Source organism: Centroberyx gerrardi, chromosome 18 (assembly GCF_048128805.1).
Source record: "Centroberyx gerrardi isolate f3 chromosome 18, fCenGer3.hap1.cur.20231027, whole genome shotgun sequence".
Lineage (NCBI taxonomy): Eukaryota > Metazoa > Chordata > Actinopteri > Beryciformes > Berycidae > Centroberyx > Centroberyx gerrardi.
Window position 1 is genome coordinate 17,673,246 of NC_136014.1, and position 25,172 is coordinate 17,698,417.

Genomic DNA, 25,172 nt, shown 5'->3' on the forward strand with positions numbered 1-25,172 from the left:
TTAGGTTTTGAAAAAACCCTGCTTTGCATTCTCTGAAAGAATTTATCAAATAGGGGATGTTTAATCAAGCACAGTACTCAGGAGTCAATCATCAGATTTGCTTATCTAATTTTCAATTATGGAGGAAAGGAAAGAAGATGAGGAAGGAGGAAAAGAAGTAGGAATGATTTGGGGGAGGGGAGGGGTGACCGGAGAGAAAGAGTGAGGAAGGGACAGACAAAGTGAAGGAGGAAAGGAAGGAAAAAAGCAGGGATCAAAGAACAAGTGTCCCTTCCCCTTTTCTGGACTTGGAGAGTTTTACAGGCCAGTGGTATTGAGGTAGCGGCCTGGTGCTAGATAAACTGGCCAAGTATGTGTCCACATGTTCACTCTCTATTCTCCATCCACTGATATACTGTGTCAAATGAGAAGAGCCTGTAGCAATCCCAGAGTAGAGGAGGAGACAAGGCAACAACTGGTCTGCACTACTGATCCAATTACCAGTTAATAGGGTAGGGAGAGGGCTGGCAAATAAAACATACTTTGGAGAACATATGGACATCAACTAGCATGTAAAATGCACTGGCTTCAAGGTTAAACTTCTCTTTCTTCAGTTTCTCACGATGAGTAGTAGAAAAAGGTCTTGTGAACCGAAAAAATAGCTCAAAAGAGGAAATTAAGTGAAAGGAATTGTCTTCAATAGAGCATTGCATTTTCAACAAAAAAACCTTCCTTCTGCTAATCTATTTCAGCAAGTGCTGTGACCATCATAGCAAGTCACAGGCTGTGTGCCTGGTTGTCCTTTTGTCCTGAGCCAAGATCCAGGTCATCCTTTTATTCAACATCTAATTCAGCCTGAGGTAAAAAAAAAACAAAGCAAGAGTGTTTATCATTGCTTTAAAAAAAACAACAACTTCCCATCAAGGTCTTGTGATGGATTGGCATTGGAGACGGGCAGAGAAGCTGTCTGTTTACTGTGATGTGAGATGCAAGGTAGGGGAGAGGCAAGACACAGCGGTGTTCCATCTACATGAATGCAGCCTGGTGGCTGTTGCCTTGGGCGTGCTATTGACTGACGTGGAGGACACATTATGCAGCGCCTGTATCGTGATTTGTTTCCCACGTAAACACAGTTCAACAGTTGAATAAGAATCTTGTCAACTAGTACTAAAATTGGTGGAACATGTCAAAAAAAAAAAAACTTTCGATATTGTGATATGAGACTAGATATTGTGGGATTTTGATTATCGTAATGTTGTGAAATAACTTACTTACTAAAATACTTCCTGGTCTTAAAGGCTGTGTTACAGTAAAGCGATAAAATTTTCTGAACTTATTAAATTAGCCTGTTCTGGCTGAGTAAAATGAACAATGATTGACTTTACCTGCTTATCATATCCATATTACTTATTACTGATTGCATGTTACTGATTACTAATGATCATTACTAATTTTCAAAATTTTCTTGTGTGTAAATATCTTATGAAAGCACGAATACTCACCCCCAAAATATCATCACATTATCGATATCGAGGTACTCGGTCGAAAATATTGTGATATTTGATTTTGTCAATATGGCCCAGCCCTACTCGGATGTTAAAGAAAAACACTAAAGCAAGGCATTATCAACATGTTCACAACAGAAGTGAAAGATCCAATTCAGCGTTCCATTGCACATGCCTTCTGTCTGGATTAGCAAAGAGCCATCTGATTTAGCTGGCTGAAAACAGTCATGAGAGAATGAGTAAGACTGAGGGGACTGAATTATGAATGAAGGGAAGGCACTGCATATGAACTGGATCTTAGCGGTGATGCACTAAGAATGAACCCAGGGCCGTGGCCCAGGTAATGGGGCCTGGGTTTTCCTGCTACCCTTGGGAGGGAGTGACAGGAAAGAGGGAGGGATAGAGAGGGGGGGAGTGAGCAAGCAAGGGGGGGGGGCAAGCAGAGAAACTGTGACAGAGCTATTCATGCAGGCTAATGGAAACCACATCCTTCTTCCCAGCAACAAGGTTTACCATCTTCCTCCCCCTCGACTGACCTGGCAGCAGCTGGCCGACCCATCCAGCTCTCCAGAACCAGGCTTAGCCACAGCTACCGCTTTTAACACCGGTTCAGAAATGCCCTTAGCCTACTTCAGAAAGCCTTTCGCATATCTTTCCCCACAGCCCCAAATAATGCATCTCATCCCTGGCACTACTCTCTGTTATATCTGAATGTCACAGGCCAGTCTCAGCTCTAGGCAAGCGGAAGAGAGGGATGGAGGGGGAGAGAGAGAGAGAGAGAGGGGTGGCCCAGATAAAAACCCTATAGAACTGCAGACCTAAACAGCTCCAGATAGGCTTCCCCCCTGCAGGTAATGATCTGGGATCACTTTGCCCTCCAAGTGTCCTAACCTTCCACATAGGAGGAGGGGGAAGTCAACTGCCCCAAATTGACCTGGCTACAGTGGGATCAAGGTCGTCAACAGTTTGTCACCTCACTAACTGCGCAGACTCATGGCGTCTCATCCACCAGATGCATTTCTCTTCAGCCATGTGAAGTTGTGTCATATCTCAAGACATAATTGACTTTGTGATCAATTAGCCTAATTGGACCTAGGTAGCTGCCTTGCTGAGGTGCTCCAGGTGAGAACTGGTTGCCGATGTCACAAATTAATTACCCGAGTTAGCCTAATTAATTAAGCCTCTGGTGGAGGCTGATAACGACTCTCCCAAGAGCTGCTAAATTAGTGGTCCGCATCTGTGACACTTGGCTCCATAGATAAAGACTGCAGCTAAAAGAAGAATATACAGGCCTACTGTTCACCGTCACTCTTAGGCCTCGTGCAGAATAAGGAACACTTTGGCTTTCACATCTGGTTCTGAAGAGGGATCTGGACAATGTATTGTTTTATATGTGGGAAGAATCTGGCTGCAAAACCTATTTTTAGAGACTCTGACCTCAAATTCTATCTGCTCACACAACAGACAAAAACTATACATATACACACACACTCTGCATGTAGCTCTTTAGCCAGACATTTCTTTGAAACCAGATGTGAGAAGCCACATTTTTTGCTAGTGTAAATATGGCATTAGTTTGGCAGACCAGTAAGAAGTGCAATCCAACTACTGGAATGTGCGGTTGAATGGTTATTAATGTCATAAAAAAAAAAACCAACAGGCAAACATAGGTCAAATAAGTCTTAGACAATTATGACTAAAACCCCCAAGCCAAAAAAAAGAGATATTTGAAAAACAACAGGATCAAGCCTACTGTTCCTGTCTACCAATCCAAGCCCCAACAGTCTACCCTGGATTGTTTTAAGATTGCAGGGAAAACTGTACAGTAAGGCCTGAATATCCCCTTCCTACCACATCGCCACTTTTTCTTGGCCTAGCACAGCAAGATAAATAGCAGTGAGCTGGAGACTTAGACATGCCCAGAGTCTTACAGTATTTATGGTGGCCGACAGAGGCTCTCATCTCTCAAGGGGGTGCCTTCTCCCCAGGAGAAGGAACGGTTTACCCACACAGCAGGGGTCCTATTAGGGAGGCTCTCATGAGAGACAAGCACCACCCTGTGTTGGATAGCTGTACTACACTAAGTAAAAAATAAATTAAAAAATCTGTCCATGATTAGGCTACTACAGGCCATTATAATTGGGCTGCCTACTCTATTGACAATAATGGTTCAATAATGGTTTATTCGAATGAGTCAATTTAAACTTGAAGCAGGTGAAATCCTGATAAAAACAATCAGCACAGCATCATGAAATAATACATCAGCCAATAAATGGAGGCATGTCATATCTTCCTCGAAAGAAGACAATGTTGACAAAGAGTTGGGTCTCTGGGAATCTTTTTCATTCGCAGAGGCTAAAACATGTAGCGATATATGCCTTGTAGCCCAGCGCTCCTGTATGCCTCATGTTCATCTTGAAAAAAGAATACGAAAGGAGCGCTTCTTGGATCTGAGGTAGTAGAAGACATCAAAAACTGGCGCCATGTGGTTGGCGGGTACAATACCTAAAAAATATACTAGGGATATTCCTTGTCAGTCACGTAAGTGCTTTAGCACTTTGAGTCTGACGAAGACCAGTTCTTGATCGATATGCTGTTTTTAATATGTAGCCCCTATAATAAAGGTTTTTACATTTTTGTACCCGCAGACGGAGTGCCGTGGTTTTTCTTTGGGGAAGTCATATCTTTATTTCCTCATGTGTACCTTACGTGGCCGGCAAGGAATATCCCTAGTATACTTTTTTGCCTCATGTTCATTCTGTACATCTCATGATGACTGTGGGGGACTCCACAGTCATTGCTGCACTTTTTCTTTTAGCTCAGTGTCTAGTGCAGCCTCATCCTCCATATCTTGTCCAGGTGGAAGCTACAGAGAATTGCTCCGGTTACACGCACAGCCTGCTTAGATCTGTCTCGTTCAGGTAACGGCCTCGTTTGTCTGCCCCCTGCCCATGCCCGGCCCTCCCTTCGCCCTCGGGCACCTGCCGCTTGCCATAGGTGGGCATGTAATTGCTCTGTGGCGTGGTCACGCTCTGAGTGGGTAGGAGAGAACAGCCTCTCTAATGAGGCTGCCCACTGTGCTGTCTCTCCACTGCTGAGAAACGTGTGTGTGTGTGTGTGTGTGTGTGAAGCCTACGGGTGTGTGCCATCACATACATCTGGTATGCTGCTATAATACAGTACAGCTGCTTGCTGCTGGGACAGAGACAGACAAACACAGTTAGAAGGAGAAGGAGAGTGTGTGTGCATCAGATAGCAGGGTACTTGGAGAGTACTTGGGAGATATTTTGACAGCTTATTTTTTCTGAGTTTTCTTCTCAGAAGCCCTGGCTTAATTTGTATATGGGTTGGTGCTGTATCTGCATTACTGTGTGTTATCTGTGTTATCTAGAGTGTTAGTGTTTGTATGCACGTGTGCTGGCATGCAAGCTACATGTATATGTGGTTTAAAAAATAACAGGAAACTTGAGTTTATTCCACTGGTGAATCTCAAAAATTCGCTGGTCACTTACCATTTCACAAGCCAAACAGATAGAAAATGCACAAACCAAAACCAAAATATACCAGCATCTGGCTTGCAGACTGTGTTTATTTCCTTCCCTGGTAGTGAACTTAATACTGTTGAAATGATTGTCATCAGCCTCACCTTATTGGGTGTGTGTGTGTGTGTGTGTGTGTGTGGGTGTGTGTGTGTGTGTGGGTGAGTCATGTACATAGTCCATAGTCCATAAGCATGCATAGTCACTGCTACTGTAGTACTCAATTGCTTTGATCACTCAGTCCACACAGACTTGCCACACAAACTGAGTGTTGGAGTGTGTGGTGTGAGTGTGTGTGGGACTCACTACTGGTGCACTGCTTGTCAGCGGCCTCGCCCTGAGTGCTGCTCCCGGCCTGCTCCTCTCCTGCGGCGGGGTGCTTCCTGGTTGCCACGGCACCCGGAGCTGCCGTCGGCTGGGCCGGCGTCTGGAGGTCTGCAGTCACCAAAGAGGATCGGTTACCGACAACAGACAATACTCTTTGTGTGTGTACGTGTGTGTGCGTGTATGTGTGTGTGGAAAAACACCATTGAAACAAACTGTTGGCAAGAGTGAGAGTGAGTGTGTGTGTGTCCAAATGCCAACAGACAAGGAAATCACTTTGACAGATAATGAGCTAGCAATGTGAGCCGACAGACAAAGATGGCCACCAGGGTTGTGGTTGTGGTGGTGAGGGAAGCACCACCACGCATTGATCAGCAGTAATATTAATGCAGAACTACGAGGCTATCTTTCACGGATGCCACTGAGGACGTTGCTGAATGCGTGCTTGTTCTCCTAAAGCAGTATGTGCATTTGTGTGTCCTTGTGTCCGGATTCTGAATGGCTATGAGTCTCTCTCTGAGAGCTTGACGGTAAATACCCACTTGGAGGGAAATCTGCAGGCAAACTGAACACCTTCATTTGAACAAGAGGATTGTGGGAAGGTGAGCAGCCAGAATAACAAGAGGGAAGTGTGGACACAAGCCCCAACAACTCTTAAAGGAGACACTTCCATTCAGACATTGCTATATTTAAGCGTTTTGCTAAATTTTTCATAGCTCCTTTCATCTTATCGTGGGCGTAGCCATTCCCCTAGATATGCGGTGGGTTTTGAACGGACATCATGCAGTGCTGGACTAATTGATAGCTTTATAGCTTTACAGTAGGACCTTGACCAGGAGATGAAATATTCACACTGCTGTATTCCTCCTCTCAGGCAGTTGACTTCTGCTCCTGCAATATTCATTTAGCATCCTGTGCTTTTGGTTGCTAAAAGAGGAAATCAGAAGCGACAGAGTGACCCCTAAAAATGGCCTCCTCTTTGATGAGAGTTTCCCACTTAACACGGAAAAGCCAGGCCCCTGTGGCTTGAGTCGGAACTCAATAGCCCTCAGGGGGTAGGACTGTGCATTGATAATCTGTTAAAAAATAAACAAATAAAACTGGGTCACCTCCTTGTTTTCGCAATGCACTGATAAGCTTTGTATATATATAAATAATCAGGACTGACCAGAGCAATAAGGGCTACATGCCTGACACAGTCTCATCTTTTTGACATGGGTACAGATAAAAGAGATATCACACGGACAGCACTAGGCACGATGTGGCTCTGATGTGGCAGAATGATTTTTGTTTCCACATCCTTGTACAGTGAAACACTAGAGGGTGCATGTGGGGACATAGCCTCCTGCCCATTGAGGGGGGAATGAGGGGGGAAAACACAATGCAGCAGTAGATTTCTCTCCGACTTGTGCAGTCTCTTGTGGCTAGGTATTGGATGTATAATGTATACTCTACTGTATGTCATTTCCCACTGTATTCTGGTCCTGCCAACCTTGTACCAAGTGCCAGTATGCAGTGTGAGACTTGTAAACATGCCTCAGCAGTAGCAGCAGTACTGGGCAAACACACTAATTCTGATTAATTTGTACTGTGCATGCGTCATATCCACAAAACTGGCTTGGGTCTCCTCTTATCTTCTTTTTTGGTATGAAGATGAGGGAGGGAACAGATTTGTGATAGAGACAAGGGCACTGCAAATAGAGTTGTGCAATGCCCAACATTTACACATCTTCACATCGCCCAATCTAACATCTCCGATGGCTGATGACATCAGCAGCAGCAGGGAGCCCGAGGGACGTTTGTTCCCTCAGTAAGCCTGCAGCGCTAGCTAGCTAACCTAGTAGCTAGAGATTTGGAGAACCAACCAATAATTTATATGATTTCTTCTTAAAAATAGTCATTGCTGGGGTGCCCCGGTGGCTCGCCGAGTAGAGCGCGTACCATAAGGCTCGCAGCGACCCGGGTTCGAATCCGGCCCGGTCATTTGCTGCATGTCCTCCCCTCTCTCTCTCTCCCATACCTTCCTGTCTCTCTCTAACACTGTCTCTATCAATAAAGCATAAAAAATTAAAAAAAATAGTCATTGCTGTATCTCTAATTACAGTGATTACACATAAGCACACACGCTTAAGTGCTGTTTTGTCACTGCTAAAATATTAATAATTCAGGGAGACTTCTAGCCTTGTAGGAGGTTGCTGCCTGACAAGTCTGACTGAGGGAACCAAAGTCCCTCGGGCACAGGGACATGCTGTCCGCGGAGCAGTCCTGTCTCATTGATGCGAGTTTCATTCTCCATTTGGTTTGCATTATGGGGAAAACAACGCCGTTTTCAGATAAACATTTTTGGCGCTCAAAAACAGACTTAACTAGCCTAGCCACACTTTTTACTGACTTAAAATAAGTTGAAAGTGAGGAGAACGCTGCCTCTTTGGAACGGTGTGAGCTGTAGGGCTCTGTGTGTGTGTGTGTGTGTCTCCTCTCCTTTCCTCCGCTGACTCAGCTGAACATTGTTCTAAATTCCTCTTGTTCAATGATTTTGTTGTTTTGGCTAATGGCTACATTGCAAAAGCAAGATGTTATTTTCAAAATATTATACTGATGGAAAAAGAAAACCTCAACACAGCACTTGAAAAAGTCACATCACCACCGACAGCCCATCATTGATGTCCGATGACATTGTACATAGGCACAACCCTAACTGCAAACCTATAGAACCACAACATAGATCTTAATATTTTGCACATATCATTTGTGTGTTTGTTCGGGTCCTCTTGCATACACACACACACAACACACACATGAACACACAGACATTCTTTGTCTTGGAAAGGGCAAAGCTAAGCCCAGGAATCTGCTCCCTGAGGGAACGGGAACAATAAAGCGCTTAGATGTATGCATGTTTCTATTTAGTGGCAAGTATATTTACACATGGTTTTACATATGTAAATAGGAGCCTTATTATAAGGAAGTGTGTTCATTAGCCCATCTCCATGTGTGCAAGAATACCAACACGCATATTTGCACCTGATTACATGCCTGTGTGCTCAATATTTGTCAACATACATAAAAATCTATACGAAAAAAAGCTGCTGATACAAGTGTAATAGCTTGCATAGTGTATACTGCATGTGCATGAATGTGCCTAATCTAGATCCACCCTGAAGTCCACTCAGCATTGCTTTGGGCTGTTTGGTGAGCCTACAGCTGCCGAGTGCCAGGCAGACAACTAGCACAGAAGGTACTGTCTGGAAGACTGGAGCCTCGGGCATCACTCCTTTCTGTGCCACATACTCTGCACTAAAAACTGTGATTGTTCCATCAAGTACTATTGGGCTCCCCTACAGAAGGTTTTTTTTTTTTTTTCCCCATTGAAAACATGAAAGGTTCTACTTGATTTTCAAAATACATTATCCAAAGAGAAAGGCAAGCTTCTATCCTCTGACATGATCTATCAAAGGCTTTCTTAAAAGGAGGAAAGAAGAGAAAAGGAGAGACAATAAGCCCTGTACTACACAGCCAAAATGCACTGGCCAGGGCTCATTATACAAGCGATTGAGTGTTCTCCTTAACTGTTTATAATTTCAAATAAACAAATGTTTTTAATGCAGTATTACTAGTCTCGCATGGCCAGACCTCTCTCCACACTTTGCTTCTTTTCATTATATCGCTGTACCAGTGAAAGGCTGAAGATCTGGCATACTGTCAGGGAGGAACAAAGGCAGAAAAAACTCATCCAAAGGGTGCTTGTATTTCTTTGTATTTTCCCTAAAATCTAAGGCAGGGTTTCCCATATATTTATTTTATTTGGATGGCCCACTGAGGTAAATTAACAACCATCCAAGTAAATTTTTGTTTTATGTTCAGTTTATTGGAGGTTCAGCGATGCACTAAGTTGGCATTCAAGCATAGCGTTTCTCATCAGTGTAGTTTACAAAAATCTATAATAATTAATTGCACCTATGATACAGTGCATGGTGATGTTCTCAGTGCTGTCTTACAGGGTTGGTGCCATGGGTAAATTACTAACTCCTCAAAACGCCAGAACATATCCTTAGTTAACACAAATTAAAAAGGGCAAAACTGAAATACAAAGAAAAATATTATTTCTCCACCGTGAACAGTAAACAGGCTTTCCAGCGCATCAGAGCACTTACTGGTCAGGTGGGCAAATCCTCCACGACAGTGGATGATCCCCTCTCCTTTGTCTGCAACCTAAACCCCTTCTATACACGCTTGGACACCCATGACACACACACACACACACACTAGGGCTGAACAATTAATGCAATTTTCAAATCGCAGGAGGCGCAATATTTACATATTACTTATATTACTTATATAACACGAAATGTGTGTCAAAATACCATTTTAAATTAAATATTGTCGTGCTGCAGAGATGTCCTGCCTACACATCATATTCTACAGACTTAAGAAAACATCTTTGTTTGGTACAGATCCCCGCAAAAATCACACCATAATCATTTTAATACGTTTTTCAATGAAAATTAGAATAATGATGTAAAAATTATCATTCCCTCTAATATCGCAAATCATATCGCAATTGCAATATCAGTCAAAATAATCGCAATTAGATATTTTTTCAAAATCGTTCAGCCCTAACACACACACACACACACACACACCTCCCTCCCTACGGTGGTGGATGTCTGGCGGCAGCTGATGTCATGCAAACCCAACAAGGCTCCAGGCCCAGACGGAATCTCGGGGCAAGTCCTAAAACACTGTAACCTTGAGCTCTCCCCCATCCTCCATTCCCTGTTCACCAAATCCCTGCAGACGGCCACAATTCCACAACTCTGGAAAACATCCACTATCATCCCCATTCCGAAGAGGCCCCACCCATCAGAATTCAACCACTACAGACCGGCTGTTCTCACTTCCATAATTAAGAAATGTTTCGAGAGACTTTTTTTAAACATCATCCTACCAACTGTTAGGGAACATCTGGACTCCTGCCGATGCACCTACAAAGCCAACAGTGGGACAAAGGATGCAGTGGCGTGTCTTCTCCATAACCTGCTGGCTTCAGTTGAGCCATTAATAACATTCAGCGTCACTTTGCCAATTAAAAAGCTCCATAAACTCAACATCCCCCATACCTCATCCAGTGGGTGCACAGTTTTCTCTGCAGACCACAGGTCATAAGGGTAGGCAACAGTTCATCTCCCATCATCAAAACCAACACTGGCACCCCCCAAGGCTGTGTCCTGAGCCCAACCTCTATCACCACATACCATCAAGTACTCTGACAACACTGCCTTTCTGCCATTCTTGCACTCCTCAACTCCTCTCTCTCCTACAAACGTCCCACAGCTCAGTGTCCCCAAAACTACCACCATCAATGGAGAAGCATCGGAGTAGGTTGAGGCTTTCAAGTACCTCAGCATCACACTGGACTGTAACCTCAGTTTCAACCAACACATTATTGATGTATCTATTGCTCCTCCTATATTTCAGGGAGTTTCAGGGAAATTACCCATGGTGCCACCCCTCATCTGTAAGACAGCGTTGATGTGTATTGTTGTGTGTATACGATAGCTAGTGTGTACAATGTCAAGTCTTCATTTATTGTTGCACCCAAGTGGGGCACAGATAACTGAGCAAGTTGTGGGTGTGACCAACAGATGGGCAGCAATCAGAGTTGACAGTCTCAAGTAGAAGAAGAAACCACTATTCTTTTCCCCGTTATTCCCAGGACTACAGTAAGAGAAAAAGTCTGAGTTGGTTCCATTTTTTCCCTGCTTTGGTAAAGTGGCCAATGATGTTCAACCTGCATGTCTTTTGTGTTCTTACCCCTCTTCCTGCGTGCCTCCTTGATCTCTTCACACATGCGGTCGAACTCGGGGTCCAGCTCAGAGGCGAACATGGCATGGGCGGTGTCCTTCAGACTGCACGCTCGGTGCCTGATCACCTTGTCTAGGAATGAAGGAGACAGTGAAACATAAAACTAGTGTCACAAGCCACAAAACTGATTTTCTGTGCACGCATGTGTGTGCATGTATGTTCAAAGGCATGTCCTTTATACCCCAGGATGTCAAGCAGTATCTCTGCCAGATTTTGTCTATTTTTTTTTTAATCAATCTTCTCTTTCTTAACATCAAGAATCATGCAGCACAGTAGTTCTCAGCTCCATAAACCATGTGCCTCTCCAAACATGCCCAGAAACATAATTTTGACCACATCTCTAACCAGGACTTGTTTTCATCCCAGTTTACACCCCGTTCACGCGCAGTTCGCTTCCAGTTTATTTGTTTCACAAAACAGGACAACTGCAAATGGTTTCTCAGTAACCTATCATGGATATAAGAAAAAGACAATCAGGGTTATCTCGAAACAAACAAACCCACCCAACCCATTCCACCGTAACTATGAGAAAATGGATTACAGTGTTTTCTCACAGTTTGGATAAAAGGGATAGAGCTATCTTTGGTGGTAATTGTTAGGGGGCAGAAGTTGGACATACAAGAAAGTCTCATGATATCACCACTTCACCCATTTAAGACACAGGCATGAGCACACACACACACACATAGATGACAACACACACATTTTCAAATACACACACACACACACACACACAGTCTCCTTACACCTTAATACAGCTTACACCTCTTTCCCCTTCGATCTACCACAGCATCATTAAATCCTCCTCTCTCACTGGAGCCTGCGTCCACGGAGAGAAAATAAAAACTGAGTTGAAGAGGCAGACTAAAAGCACAGCCACTGTAAACAGGCCGTCCCTCATTACAGCAGGCAGAGGGAGAACGGTTCAGGCAGAGAGGGGCAGAGGGGTCACAATCTGCCAGCTTCTTTCGTCTAATTGGAGGACGGGCGCCTAATTGCGATGGAGGCAATTTGTGTGTACAAGAGTGTGTGTGTGCTTTATTATTGACACAGTGTGTTTGAGTGTGTGCGCACATGCAAGCGCATTACAGCGGCAAGAACGCCTGTCTGTCAGTGGAAGAGGTGACAAGGGCCAGGTGGGATGCTGAGGGCTCATCAGCAGCCTTATAGGCTCTGCCTAACCCCCCCTCCCCCCTCCCCAACAAACAAGGACGCATTGACACACAACGTTGTTGGCTACTTGTTCCCTTATAGTCAGAGTTGTTACCGCCATTTTCCTCAAGCAATAGGGAAGTATTTGTAAATGAGCCACACTGTGTAGCACAGAAAAATTTGGTTTCTTTTTTATATAATAAAGTGATTATTTGGGTAGGTGGGGAGGGAAAGACAAGGGAGATAGCATGCATGTATGTTAAGGAGAGAACGACAGAGATAGGAAGGACAGGGGGAAATATCCCACTGAGGCATAATGAGGTTATTTCCCAGCACTTTGTCAGCTGGTGTAGAACTTCCCCAGCAGTGTAATTGTGCGGGGCCATATTCCCTGGGCCAAGCAGTGGATGAGCAGGCAAGAGGCTTCGTTAGTCTTCTTTATTAAACTGCCTAATTGCATTTTTCCCCTTTAGTGCATCATTTGCAGACCCTGCATTCAAACAAATGACCCAGGCTTCCGCCTGCAAAGACACGGATATGATTTATTCATTTGGGCTGGCAGGAAATAGCTTCCCTTTAGTATCAGGCAACTATATCCTGGGGAGGATGGCAAAGGAGACTAAACACACACAACGAGAAATAAAATCAAAATTTCAATTGAGTGATTTGAAGTAGACCTATCCAGCTTTCAATTAACATCACAGTATTGGTGTGGAGTATTCAATTCTGGCAGAAAGTACCTTTTTTCTTTCTGTGCCGCAAGCTAGCCCCTCAAGAGTTCTTCCAAATTTTCCATGTTAATTTTCATCAGTGATAAATAATTCATGAACAGTGAATGTGTATGCATGTATCTCTTCAAATGGGCAAATGGGCTATTCACTGTCCTGCAAACAAGAACACAGGCCCTACTTAAATAATACATGTAATTCTAATTGATTTGTAAGCCCTCATAATCAACATTCCTCTTTGTGTGTGTGTGTGTGTGTGTGTGTGTGTGTGTGTGTGTGTGCACGTGTGTACCAGCGTTCATTATGAGCCCACATTTGGCTATGGAAAAGGTGCTGAGAAGAGGAGGAGAATGAGGTACAAAAATTGGTTCAAATTGCAAGACAAGAGAGACAATTAAATTTTCATGCATATGCAGCCTTCCTGAGCTACAGAACATGAATTAAGCTGTGGCAATGCTACTTTCAGTGGGGGCTGTATGCACTTTATTTCATTTGAATTTCCAAGTTGAAGGAAACCAATTTGAAGTTCTGTAATTCCACTGCCTGGGAGCACTTTTCATAAGTCATTAAGTGTTAAATCTAATTATTTTTAACTCACACAATGACAGCCTAATGGAACACTACAATAGCTACAGAACCATTTTTTTCCCAGTGGCACAGGTGCTGTGATTATGTTTGTGTGCATGTATGCGTCTGTGGGAGTGTGCGTGTTTGAATTGTGTACACATGCATGTTTATGTAATTCATGTGTCTTTCCTTAATGTGCAATGCGTATGTGTGCATGCGTGTACTCATGCGCAAGCCCACATGCTGTTTCTGGTCTCCCTCCTTACCTCCGGGGTCCTTGTCAGGATTGTACTCTAGCGCATTGCTGCAGATGAGGTCGATGTCTACCAGGAAGTCCTTGGCTGTCAGGTACTGGTGGGTATCGATCTTGGTCATGACCGTGGACAGGTCCATGGGCTGCCGAATCACCTCCAGGTAGTCTGACACCTGAGAGACACACACACAGTCAGTTTGATTAGTTCAACTTCATAAATGTCTAGATGTCAAGCTTTCTCAAACTATGAGTCGGGAACAGAAGTGGGTTGTGGGCATATTACTGGTGGGTCCCAATATGACAAGACCAGTAATAAGTTTTAATTAGCTTGGGTCCCAGTGTGAGAGAATAAATTTCTCATCTGGGTGCCAAGGCTGAAAAAGTGTAAGAACATCTGACCTAGGAGGAATATGTGTGTGCGTGTGTGTGTGTGTGTGTGTGCGTGTGTGTATGCCCGTGTGCAAGACAAGTCAAGTGTATTTATATAGCCCTTTATTATAAGCATGTCTCAAAGGGCCTTACAGGGCTTTGTGCAGTGTTTTCTCTGTATTCATTTTGCAGCGGTTTGCCTCCACATCAGGGAAATTACCACTGCTGCTAGAGAAAATGTGAAATTAAAATTAGCATTGTAATTTAGTCTTACCGTCATCTAAAACTAAAATAAATGCAGTCTAAATGTTTTAGAAGTAATGATTTTATTATGATTAAAAACATTTTTAGCACTGCAACCTCAACTTGAAAAATAACTTGGAGCTGAACAGCGACAGATATGGGACAAAACTACAATGATCCCCCCAAGCACCACAGCTGCATAAAATTACAGAGTAAACACTGTGTGTGTGTGTGTGTGTGTGTGTGTGTGTGTGTGTGTGTGTGTGTGTGTGTATGTGTGCACACACTGAGTAAGAACCTAAGAGTGTATTCCCCATTACCTCCTCGATGTCAACTGGTTTGCTGAAGATGCTAAAGCGCTTGTCAGTGGCCAGGCGCTTGGTCACGTCCCTGAGAAAGAGCCGAAGCTCCCGGAGCGTGTTCTCCTCCTGCTCAGCCAGGCGGCGCTGCTCCTCTGCTGACAGCACTCTGGGGCCCGGAGCCTCTGCCACCAACAGTGCCTCTTCACACCTCTCTGTTGGGTGAGAGGAGGGAGACAGGTGAGATGGATAGATAGTGGCGTAGACTAACTAAGTACAACTTTTCACAAAGCCTCCATCTGTGGTCAAGACCTCAAAATACCTAGAGAGATTGAGAGACATAAAAAAAGAAAGTTTGTGTGTTTGCCCACAGCAAAACAACACAACACGAAAGACCTCAGCTGGGGGCAAAATCACTTCACACTACCCACTATGCAAAGAAATATACACATACAGCTAGCATTGCTTGGAAGAACTAGAAGGTCCATCTCAAACCTAACCCCTGACCTTTTCCTTTTGACAGCATTGCAGACACAAACTAAAAAAAAAATAAAAAAAAAATGTTCATACCGAGGAAGAAAACATAATTCAAGATGCTTGCAACTGAAGAAAAAGACAGTTAAGCCCCTCCACACACACAGTTTTTGAAATACACTAAGGGATAGCCTCTGGCCAATGACAGAGTGATGAAGCAAGGCAAGCAGATATCCTCTCCTCCTCCCCCTAGGCCCCAGTCCTAGCCCCAGGCATCTGCCGGCATCGTTACGAAGGCTCCACGGCACCTTAGGCGGCTGCACTCGCTAGCAGCAATCCAAACCCTGATTCTAATTATGGCTAATAGCGGCCAGGTCCTCTCATGGCAATTCCTTTCCCTGCTTTTCTGCCGGCATCTCTGCAGGAAGCCAGACTGCTGTCTTATTCAGGCAGGAACCCCCGAAGAGCACCGGGCAGGGAAAGCGGGGGACCCCTACCTCGCATCAATGAGGAATCGGCGGATCAACGCTGGGCACCATTTCCATTTGAAAGGCCGGGTGGACAGTTCTCTCACACTGAGCTGGAACGGATAGCTTGGGAAGCACTGAGAACTGGGGGAACGGCAGGGGGTAGTCGGAAGGGTGGATGGAGAAGTGATGGTGGGGTGGAGGGGTTGGGGGGGGGACTCCAGGAGTGTACAGGCCTCACACTGGGCGAATCCTACGCTTGTCTGTGCAGCACCTCAGCACCTGGCATTAGTACGCTTCTATTCTCAATCTGAAGTGAAATTAAACCAATACCGACTAAAAACATGTCAACCTCAACAGTAAAAACCAAGTGGTGGATGAAGTCTCCAGCTCCAGTGGGTGTGTTACTTGGGTAAGAGGAGCCAGAAAGAGGCCATACCAGTTGGAATAGAGATGGAGATTTCATCATCCCCCCTCCCCAGACCCCCAACACACTTCAGAGACTGTAACAAGGTCACAAAGTAAAAGCTTGGTTAAGGCAGAACATAAAATCTGAGCTACAACCGCTAAAGCTTAAACCAAAAAGGTCTTTCCTTTCAAACTGAGAACTGGGTACACCCACTGGAGGTACCCTCCACAATACCAATTAGGTGGCATCTGCTCCTCTACCTCGAACTGAATTCAAAGATGACTCAGGGCAAGATTGAGAACAGGAGGGAAGGAAGCATATGCAGACAATACTGCCCTCTAGGACTGACAGCGAAATAAGAGATGAGTCATAACCATCTCATCTTGCGTGCGTGAATAGACTGAGTACCTGTGCTCCTGAGGCGTGGCGGAGCCCTGGCAGCCTGGACCAGGAGCAGGTCAGAGAAGAAGCTCCTCCTGTCCTCTTCTCCTGGAGGAGACAGCGTCACCACCTCCCCATAGGTCCTCTGGAACATACTTCTCACCTGCATGGAGAAAACAACAATCACAATGGGTCGATAACAAGCCAGTCAGTCAACAAGTCAGTCAAGTGCCTTTTTCTAATACTAGAAACAAAATAGTAAAACATAGAACAAGTACAGATGGTGTACAGTCCCATGGTGCCTAGCTGGCATCAACTGTTGCTGTAGGCAAAGTTACTAGGGGATCAGGATAGCCACATCATTTACCCAATAAATTGTCAAGAATAAATCCACTCTACGACATTGCTACGCTCTGGTAGGTTAGCTGTCTTTCAGTATCATAACATAGTAGCCATAGTTTGCCAAAATGTTTCATTAGCATTGCCCAAAACTTATTAAATTCCACATCTGTTACGCAAAATTGCCTTGCAAGCTCGAATTGTTGCCGTTTTTTCACACAGGTAGATTAGCCACTGTCATTGCAGAACTTGCCACGACTGTAAAGTTTCGAGCCTGTAACATCGGGTGAATGATGATCACTTAACACGAGGTGAGAGGGTGTTATAAGGTGCTACCTCAGAATGAACTATAGATGGACTAGGGCTGCAACTAACAATTATTTGGTAATTGATTAATCTGTTGACTATTTTTTTGATTAATCGATTAATCTGTTGACTATTTTTTCGATTAATCTAACAATTATTTTCTTAGTTACATGAGTCATAACAAAATAAAACTGGATCAAGCGGCTCAACATTGAAAGCTTTATTGAGCTCTCAAGTCGTTGAGGAGCAGGTGGAGGATGCTTTCTGTCAAGGCTTCAAGGAGAAAATCATCTATACACCTGTGTATGTTATGATAGAATAATATTTAGGTGTTGATAATACAGAAATGTATTGATGAATTTTATTCAGTAATTTCATGCCTGTAAAAATGCCATGGATTCTCTGTGTACAAGTAGAGGTGAGAGACCAGATGAATTTACTACTTTAACTGTGGGCTTGTTCTTTAACTTTGGGCTTGTTCTTTAACATTGTGTAACTGTTATTTGAGCGCCTTTGTTTAATTCAAAATTATAAAATACTCTTCACATAAACATTAATTTAGTGGCAAAGAAAATAGCAGACTGTGGATTTATGGCTTTTAAGTTTTATGAAAAAGTTTTGTTTGGAGATGAGAGCTGTCAGTTATATTTATCCTCTCAGGTCAGTAGTTACCTAACCATAGCCAGCACAGCACATATCAGGTAGTCACGTTACTCATCACTGACAGCCAGGTAGCATAAACAACATTACTCACCAACTACTATCAGTTTCTACTCTACAGGGGTTTTACTCTGCTGTATTGTTGGCTTTAGAGCTGAAAAATTCCCGGACTTTTGAAACTCGCGGTCTCGCAGTAAATTTCTTTGAACGTCCCGCAGGTCCGGTGGTATTTTCCATGGTATTTTCAGCCATCTTCCATTAGGGAAACATCTTCTTTGCCTGTCTACTGCATGTCGATCAGCTGGACATTTTAAGCACTGCTGCCACCTATTGCATCACTGACTGTATGAAGCCCTGATACAGCCTGAAAATGTACAGATATGCGACGCGTCAATGATAAAAATCCACGTCGACATATTTTCGTAATCGACGTAGTCGATTAGGTTGACTAATAGTTTCAGCCCTAGGAGGGACATCTCAACAACTGTCTGGCACCGACTAGCTGTGAGAAGGTACTGTAACACAAAATGCATCATTACAATCAGGGATCAGAGATCAGCCAATCACACTGTTAAACTAGTTAGTCAAAGACCAACTACTCTGATCAGCGTTGGCACTGCCAACTATAATCTGGGAGAAACCATTGCATGCACATAAATGGGGGGAGTGTGCAGTAGTGGGAAATCACCAATTTAATGATCACCTTGTTTACTACAAGGAAGGAAGTGTCTGATGACTGACTGACTGACCTGATGCCCATGTCTTGCACCACTGCAACAGAAAAACTGATCTTTGTTCATGTTATTATCTGGTATAAACTGTCATTGGCCATTTATTGACTGCTGTTTTTGATTGCTGTTATTTTGACTCGACTAATGGTGCTGTCGACTGTTTTAGTGTTTTACTGACTGGTGTTGGCTTACTGACACTTTGGACTACTTTCTTTTCTGGGCTGTTCTTATCGTCTGTATCTGACTTGACCGACTGATGTTGTTATTGACTGTTGTTGAATGACATTATTGGCTTGTTGATGTAAACTGCTGTTGTCGTGATATCAACAGTCACAAAACAAAAGCACAAGAGCAGGTCAACAACCTACATTTGCCATAATGAGCAAAAATAGGGTAGACTCGAACATTTGTTCAGTCTATTTGCCAAGAGGCAGCTTCATCATCATCAAGGTCACATGCTAAAATAGATGTGCTGACAGAGGCAGGCTTGGGTGACCACATGCCTGATATTGCCTGAAAAAAATTAGCTTTCTACCACACAAGCGATCCCAAATATTACATCCGTGCATGTCTCGATGATCATCGAGACATCAATGTCAGATATTTAATGTGACATCCTAAGAGAGTTCTCCCATTCAAAGTGCATCTGACTTCGCACAAGTATCATGAAACAGTAAATCTGCTATTGTCCCCGTACACTGTCTCACTGTGTGCACAAAGTCAATCTGCTACTGTCATTTTATCATCAAGAGTTTCTTAGCTATCATATTTCTAGATTTGGGGCAGACTAGTTCTCTGTTCACAAATCTAGCCCACGAACATTAAAAAAAGTGAATTCCATTTTAAGGTGGATTTTCCAAATACAGAACTCCCTAGCTATTTTCCTGTCGTTATTCCGAGTGTGTTCTCACTTATAAAAAAACTGCTTGAGGGTCTGCTTGCAATCAGCTCGAGACCATCCCTATCGAGCGGGCCACGAAGCAGTGTTTTGATGTGCATCCCTGCTGGATTGTTGTGTTCTCCCCTCCTCAAAATAAACAATGGCGGTTACATCATTGGATTTCAGCACTCATATGTGTATCCTGTGTCACAGCACAGATCAATTTGTATTACAAAATATTCACTACTGTCTGCTATAGCCAGAAATAAGAAAAATTTGTCCTTCCCCCTAAACTGTGATGCGGCTCCATTGAGGGAAGAGTTCCTATTTCAGACTACCCATCACTGCAATAAAATCAATTTTAGGTTTAAACCTGAAACATTCATTCAAGTTGTACATTTTGATGGCATCGGGGATTAGTCAGTGGTTTCTAGCTTGGAGCAAGAGTTGTTCAGGTTTACAAATATTGATTTAACTGTCCTGAGCCAACAGAATAGCATACATGACTGCAAGAAGTTAGCTAGTGTTCTCTTTTAATGATACCGTTGACTGAAATACTCCAATAAACTGGATAAAAACAGAGTCTGAAGAAAGGCAATTAAACCAGTTATGTTTTTCTGTTGTTTGTTGCCTTTTAGGGTCAGTTTGTTACTGAAGCTTCCAACTTTCACTCCGAGTTAAAATGTCCCGACGTTTAACGTGCTCTAGGATGTCTATGCTTCTCAGACCTGTGGGCATGCAACTTTGTTATCTACCCTCACTAAAAAATACCTTTGATTTTGAAAATTAAATCTGCATCCCGATGAGTTTATACACAGTCCAGACAGAGCCATTACTCAATATCTTGATGAGATGAAAAATGCTTCAGATATTTCAGATGAAGTATAAGTGGAAAGACAACACAACTAAGCACTGCTCCACATAGCTGGTCAATGTGGGTTTTGATATTTAAAAGAGTAACTTTAAAGAGTAACTCACCACCTGTTGTACTCTATAGAAGGTGACATCATCTGGCACCAAGGATCAGCCAAAAGCAGATGGCAATTTCAGTAGCATGCTTTTTACCATCAGATGTCAAGCTTTACACAGATTTGGGTTTGGTGTTTAGTTACTCTTTAATGTTTCTGCATGTGTGTCTGTGTGTGCACAAGAGTAAAGCCAGCATCTTAGCTAGACTCTTGGTGGTGGTTGTGGTGAGGGGGCTAACTTGCCAAAGCAATGTATGCCTGTCTATTACCAGTACCCAACACCCCACCATCCAAAGTCAACAGAGCTTTAAGTCATTTGTCTTCAGCAAAGCTTTGGGACATCCTCCAGACTCTGCTTTGGCTAACTCTGCTGTTGTTAGTGTTGAATAAATCAACACAAAGGCACCCAGGACAATACCAGTGTTCTAGATGTATTTGCTTTATTCAGGATGTTCAAGCATACCTGCTTCTTATTCTGTCAACTTGTTGCCTGCAGGTAATACAGATTGAGTGGAGACGGATTCTTCCTATTTGCTGATGGACCTCAATGTGCTGACGTATCATCATGTATGAGCGTGTATGTGCGCTCATTTTTAACACATCGGAAGGGCCCATATTTGTATTAACACAGCATTTATAAAGGTGTGATAAGACACTTGGCACAAATCAAAGTCAAGGGGACGTTCATAGAGATGTGTGGGAGGATGCATTTCAGAGTTGATCTGGGGCCAAATGCATAAATGAGTCGTACACACAAAAAGAATGCATACGCAACTTTCCACACAGAAATTGGTATTTATAAAAAAGAATGTTTTTATGAGTGAGTTGAGCTGAGTGTGATATAGCAATGTGGCAAAGAGAAGAATAATGTCAAAGAAATTGGAATTTGAGCAACATCTTATTTGAAACCTAAATCTTTTCAGCACACCATGGTATTAGGTCTCATTAGAGTTGCATATAACATTTATAGATGCGTTTGTTAACATCCTTTTCTCTAGCGTGAGTAAATAGGTTTACATATTGTCACCCAAATCATACAGTAATGTGGGAATAAGAGTAACGCACATCGGATCATAAATTATACCTACTCATGTGTGATCAATCCATAGCCTATTATGGCTCACAATATATAGCAGTGAATAATGGCTGTTCAGAACAATATAATGGCTGCTTTGGTGCCGTTAGAGGATGCCAATGCAAGACTAAGGAGAGAACAAATCTGATTTTCTGGCCCATGAAGATGACTGGCGTTTATGTCCAAACCAGGTTAAACAGAGGTGTGTTGACATCCACTTATGACTAATTGGGGCATTAGGCTCATGCGCACAGTTTCACAATGATTGAGACAACAGAGAGGTGTTAACACCACATAAGCAGGGTTTTATAAATCTTGGGAAAAGACTGCGTATGCATGTTTCAATTTGGTGCATACACAAATTTGCAGTCTTGAATCTACACAGTTTTATGCATCTGGCCCCTGGTGTCAGTAATGATTGTATTTCTTGTATTTCTCAATTTTAGCTTCCTGGATTAACAATTGTAAATAATTCAGCAATACTGAAATTTAATCTCATTTCATTTCATTTTGAACACCCACTGTATCAAATTGAGGACTCCCATTTACATTTGTCAGTTGTTCACAATGTGACCAATCGTAGATGTTGAGTGGGCAGTGTGCAGCTTATTCATCTCTAATTCCATCTGTCACCCCATGTGGCTAAAGCATGCATGAGCATAGCAGAAGCTGAGCTGACCAGACTGCTCACAGGAGAGACCAGCAGCCTAGTGCTTGAATTTGAGATCATGGATATTCGAGACTGAAAGACTAGCTGACATTTTAAATTGAGGTAAGACTGGATCAACTAATGGATGATACAGCTGATAGTTTGTTGAGTTCAAACACAAAAACATTGTTTTAGTGGTAAAAATAAAATGGATTTTATGTAATTTGGGATTTTTATTACAAACCAGATGACATCCAACAAGCACAAAACTGTACAAACCGTCCAAACTTTGCCTTGGGGTTTGTGTTACACCTCCAAGTAACATGGCAATCACCTCAAAGGTTGTTACAAAATCCAGTATAATCAGTGGAAAAAGACCAAAGTCTGCTGCAGCACCCCACCCTGTCCTGGCTACATAACATCTAGAATGGGAGCAATGTATAGTTTATCTCCCACTGAAATGTGTCTCCTGTTTATTTAGAGACATAATAGCTGCTGCTGCTACAAAGGAAAAGTCTGAAAATTGTCAATATATTGGTTTAGGATAAAAAAAATGGCCACAAAATGTATCAATATAATCGTTCAACATGTAAATAGAGAAAGAGAGAGAGACCCTACATGTAGAATATTCATAATATTCTCATATCATTCTCAAATTAATTTTGATTGCATAGTATAACGCCTGTAGAAAAATAAGAATTGGACAGGCCATAAAAAACATCAGTCATTAATCATGATTAGAGAATTCCAATCTGATCATAGTCACCAACAGCAACTTGCTCTATATTAATCTTGTGCACAGAAAATTAGAGCATACATTGCGCATCGCTGTTTATGCATCTACACCATCAAGCCAAACCTATGCTATGTATGCGAGTTGAGATCGTTTTATTACCTCAATAACATATACAGCACTGCTATTATTGCCGCCAATATCCCGAAGTGCGGTTTGTAATGCATTTTTTGTTGAGCTAACTTGTCATTATCCATTCTACGATTACTGACAAACTCACACCACAGGCACATTTGTCCAGATTTGAGGCGTAAAAATGAAAGATGTTTAAAGTAATTGGGAGGGCTCCCATGAGTCTGCAGCCAGATGAGAAAGCACGGGACTCATCCCTCAACAATATCACACTGCTAAGACAATTTGTTCCGATTCTCCATCCCATCTGCCCGCAAATCTCCTCAGTTCAGCCCTGATATCCCCAAATTTATCTAGCTGGTAGGGAGTAGAAAACTGGTACAGATATGATATTCCTCAAAAACATTTATTTATTTTTTTGTACATTGAGGAGTTTTATTTTGTCAACACAATAATTGTCTGTCTGAGCCTTTTCTCTCACCATTAGAGGACATAACCTTGAAGCATCCTCACAATAAGGGGCAGGCATCTCTGATTTGTTGCATTCTTGTAGATCATTTAGGACGAGGCTATGGAGAATAGTTAGACTGTTATGTCTTGCTAAAATCTGCTTTTGTGTGCCTTGTGCTAAAATCTGCTTTTGTGTGTCTTGTGCTTTTCCTGACATTTGTCCGACATCATTCTGTTCTATGGTTGATTGTTGATCAGTTAGATCTAGTTAGGCTCATTCTCTGCAAAGCCCTTTAAGACATGCATGTGATAAAGGGCGATATAAATAAACCTGAACATGAACTTGAGTCCTCTGAAGATAGACTCGCTGTCTGGAGGAGGGTCTTACGAAGGAAGATATTTTTGTAGAAGAATGATCAGATATACTGTATGTCTCAATGGACAAACCCAAACTATTAACACTCATCTTAAACTTTTACAATACAAATGAACTTTAAGAATGTATGTAACACCTGTCAAACGTCACTAATTCCATCCAAATGTTCCAGACCTGTGCAATAAGTGTAGCCAGTACAAAGAAACACAGTGTCTATGGGAATTCCATAAAAAACAGGATTTCTGGAAGGAGGGGCTCCAAATGATGAATAACATAACTTCATCAGATATCCCATTCAACCTCAATTTTTTAATACTTGGTGTTCAGACGCAGGATTTCATGGTTAACAAGAAACAACAAACTCTGATAGACCTATGCCTATTACAGGCAAGACAGGTTATTGACCTGACATGGAAAAGTATGACCGAACCAAGCATAAGCCAGTTTGTCAAGGAATTGTCATCATGTATTGTGATGGAGAAGCTTACCTACATTGTTAAAAGGGAAAATGCTATTATATGAAGAAATATGGGGGCCGTTTGACTTTCTAGAAAGAGGACGCATTGGTCATATCTTGTAATGTATATCCCCAAACAAAGGTGTAATGTGAGGACGGGGATGTATGGGGTTCTACTGGATTGCATTTCTTCTTTTTCTTTGACATTCCACAACTTTGAATTTGATTTAAGAATCTGTGGAACTTCAAAATTAAAATACCTAAAACCAAATGGTCTGTCTAATGCGTTATTTTACTTGAATTTGACTTTTTATTTTATTTGAACATGATTAAGAAACTGTTCTGTTCAAGATTTTGAGTCACTGCCTCATGCCAACTGGATTGTCTACTGTGTCACTGCCACATTACGTGTATGTGTTACATTTGTTCATTTGTTTATTAAAAAAAAAAAATCAATAAATATATTGTTAAAGAAAAGAAAACTGGTGCAGTGTGTTCCCAGAATTAGAGAGTAATGATTTTTGTGCAGGGTCTTTAACTGGATGTTTGTGGCCCAACATTTCAGCATCTTTGACTATTTATTACATTACAATTATTGATACATGAGGCTACAGTATTGCCAGACTGAAACAAATACATCTGCCTTTTCCCGCATATCCACTCACTATCTCATAGTGCTGGTGAAGGTTGATTTCTGGCGTACATCTCTGCTGCGGCTAAGGGGGGTTCAAAGTTCCCAGTTCAGTTCTGTGATGGAGCTCAAGGCTCCTCCGAAGCGAAGCTGTGTTGCTGACCAAGCACCCACTTTCCACTTTATACCTCCCCCCCCCCCCCATCTGTCTTTCACATCGATCCTCTCCCC

At 42.6% G+C, this 25,172-nt stretch overlaps 1 protein-coding gene across 1 annotated transcript in view; it reads right to left on the reverse strand.

Moving 5' to 3' along the window:
* The window catches only part of atad2b (ATPase family AAA domain containing 2B), an 85,239-nt gene that overhangs the window by 39,783 nt on the left and 20,284 nt on the right, over positions 1-25,172 (reverse strand). Inside the window, exons 20-24 of the mRNA XM_071923348.2 lie at positions 16,582-16,717; positions 14,845-15,038; positions 13,926-14,085; positions 11,162-11,284; positions 5,330-5,458 (exon numbers count right to left, since the gene is read on the reverse strand). Coding sequence (XP_071779449.1) covers positions 5,330-5,458; positions 11,162-11,284; positions 13,926-14,085; positions 14,845-15,038; positions 16,582-16,717 — 742 coding nt within the window. The remainder of the gene's footprint in view (positions 1-5,329; positions 5,459-11,161; positions 11,285-13,925; positions 14,086-14,844; positions 15,039-16,581; positions 16,718-25,172) is intronic.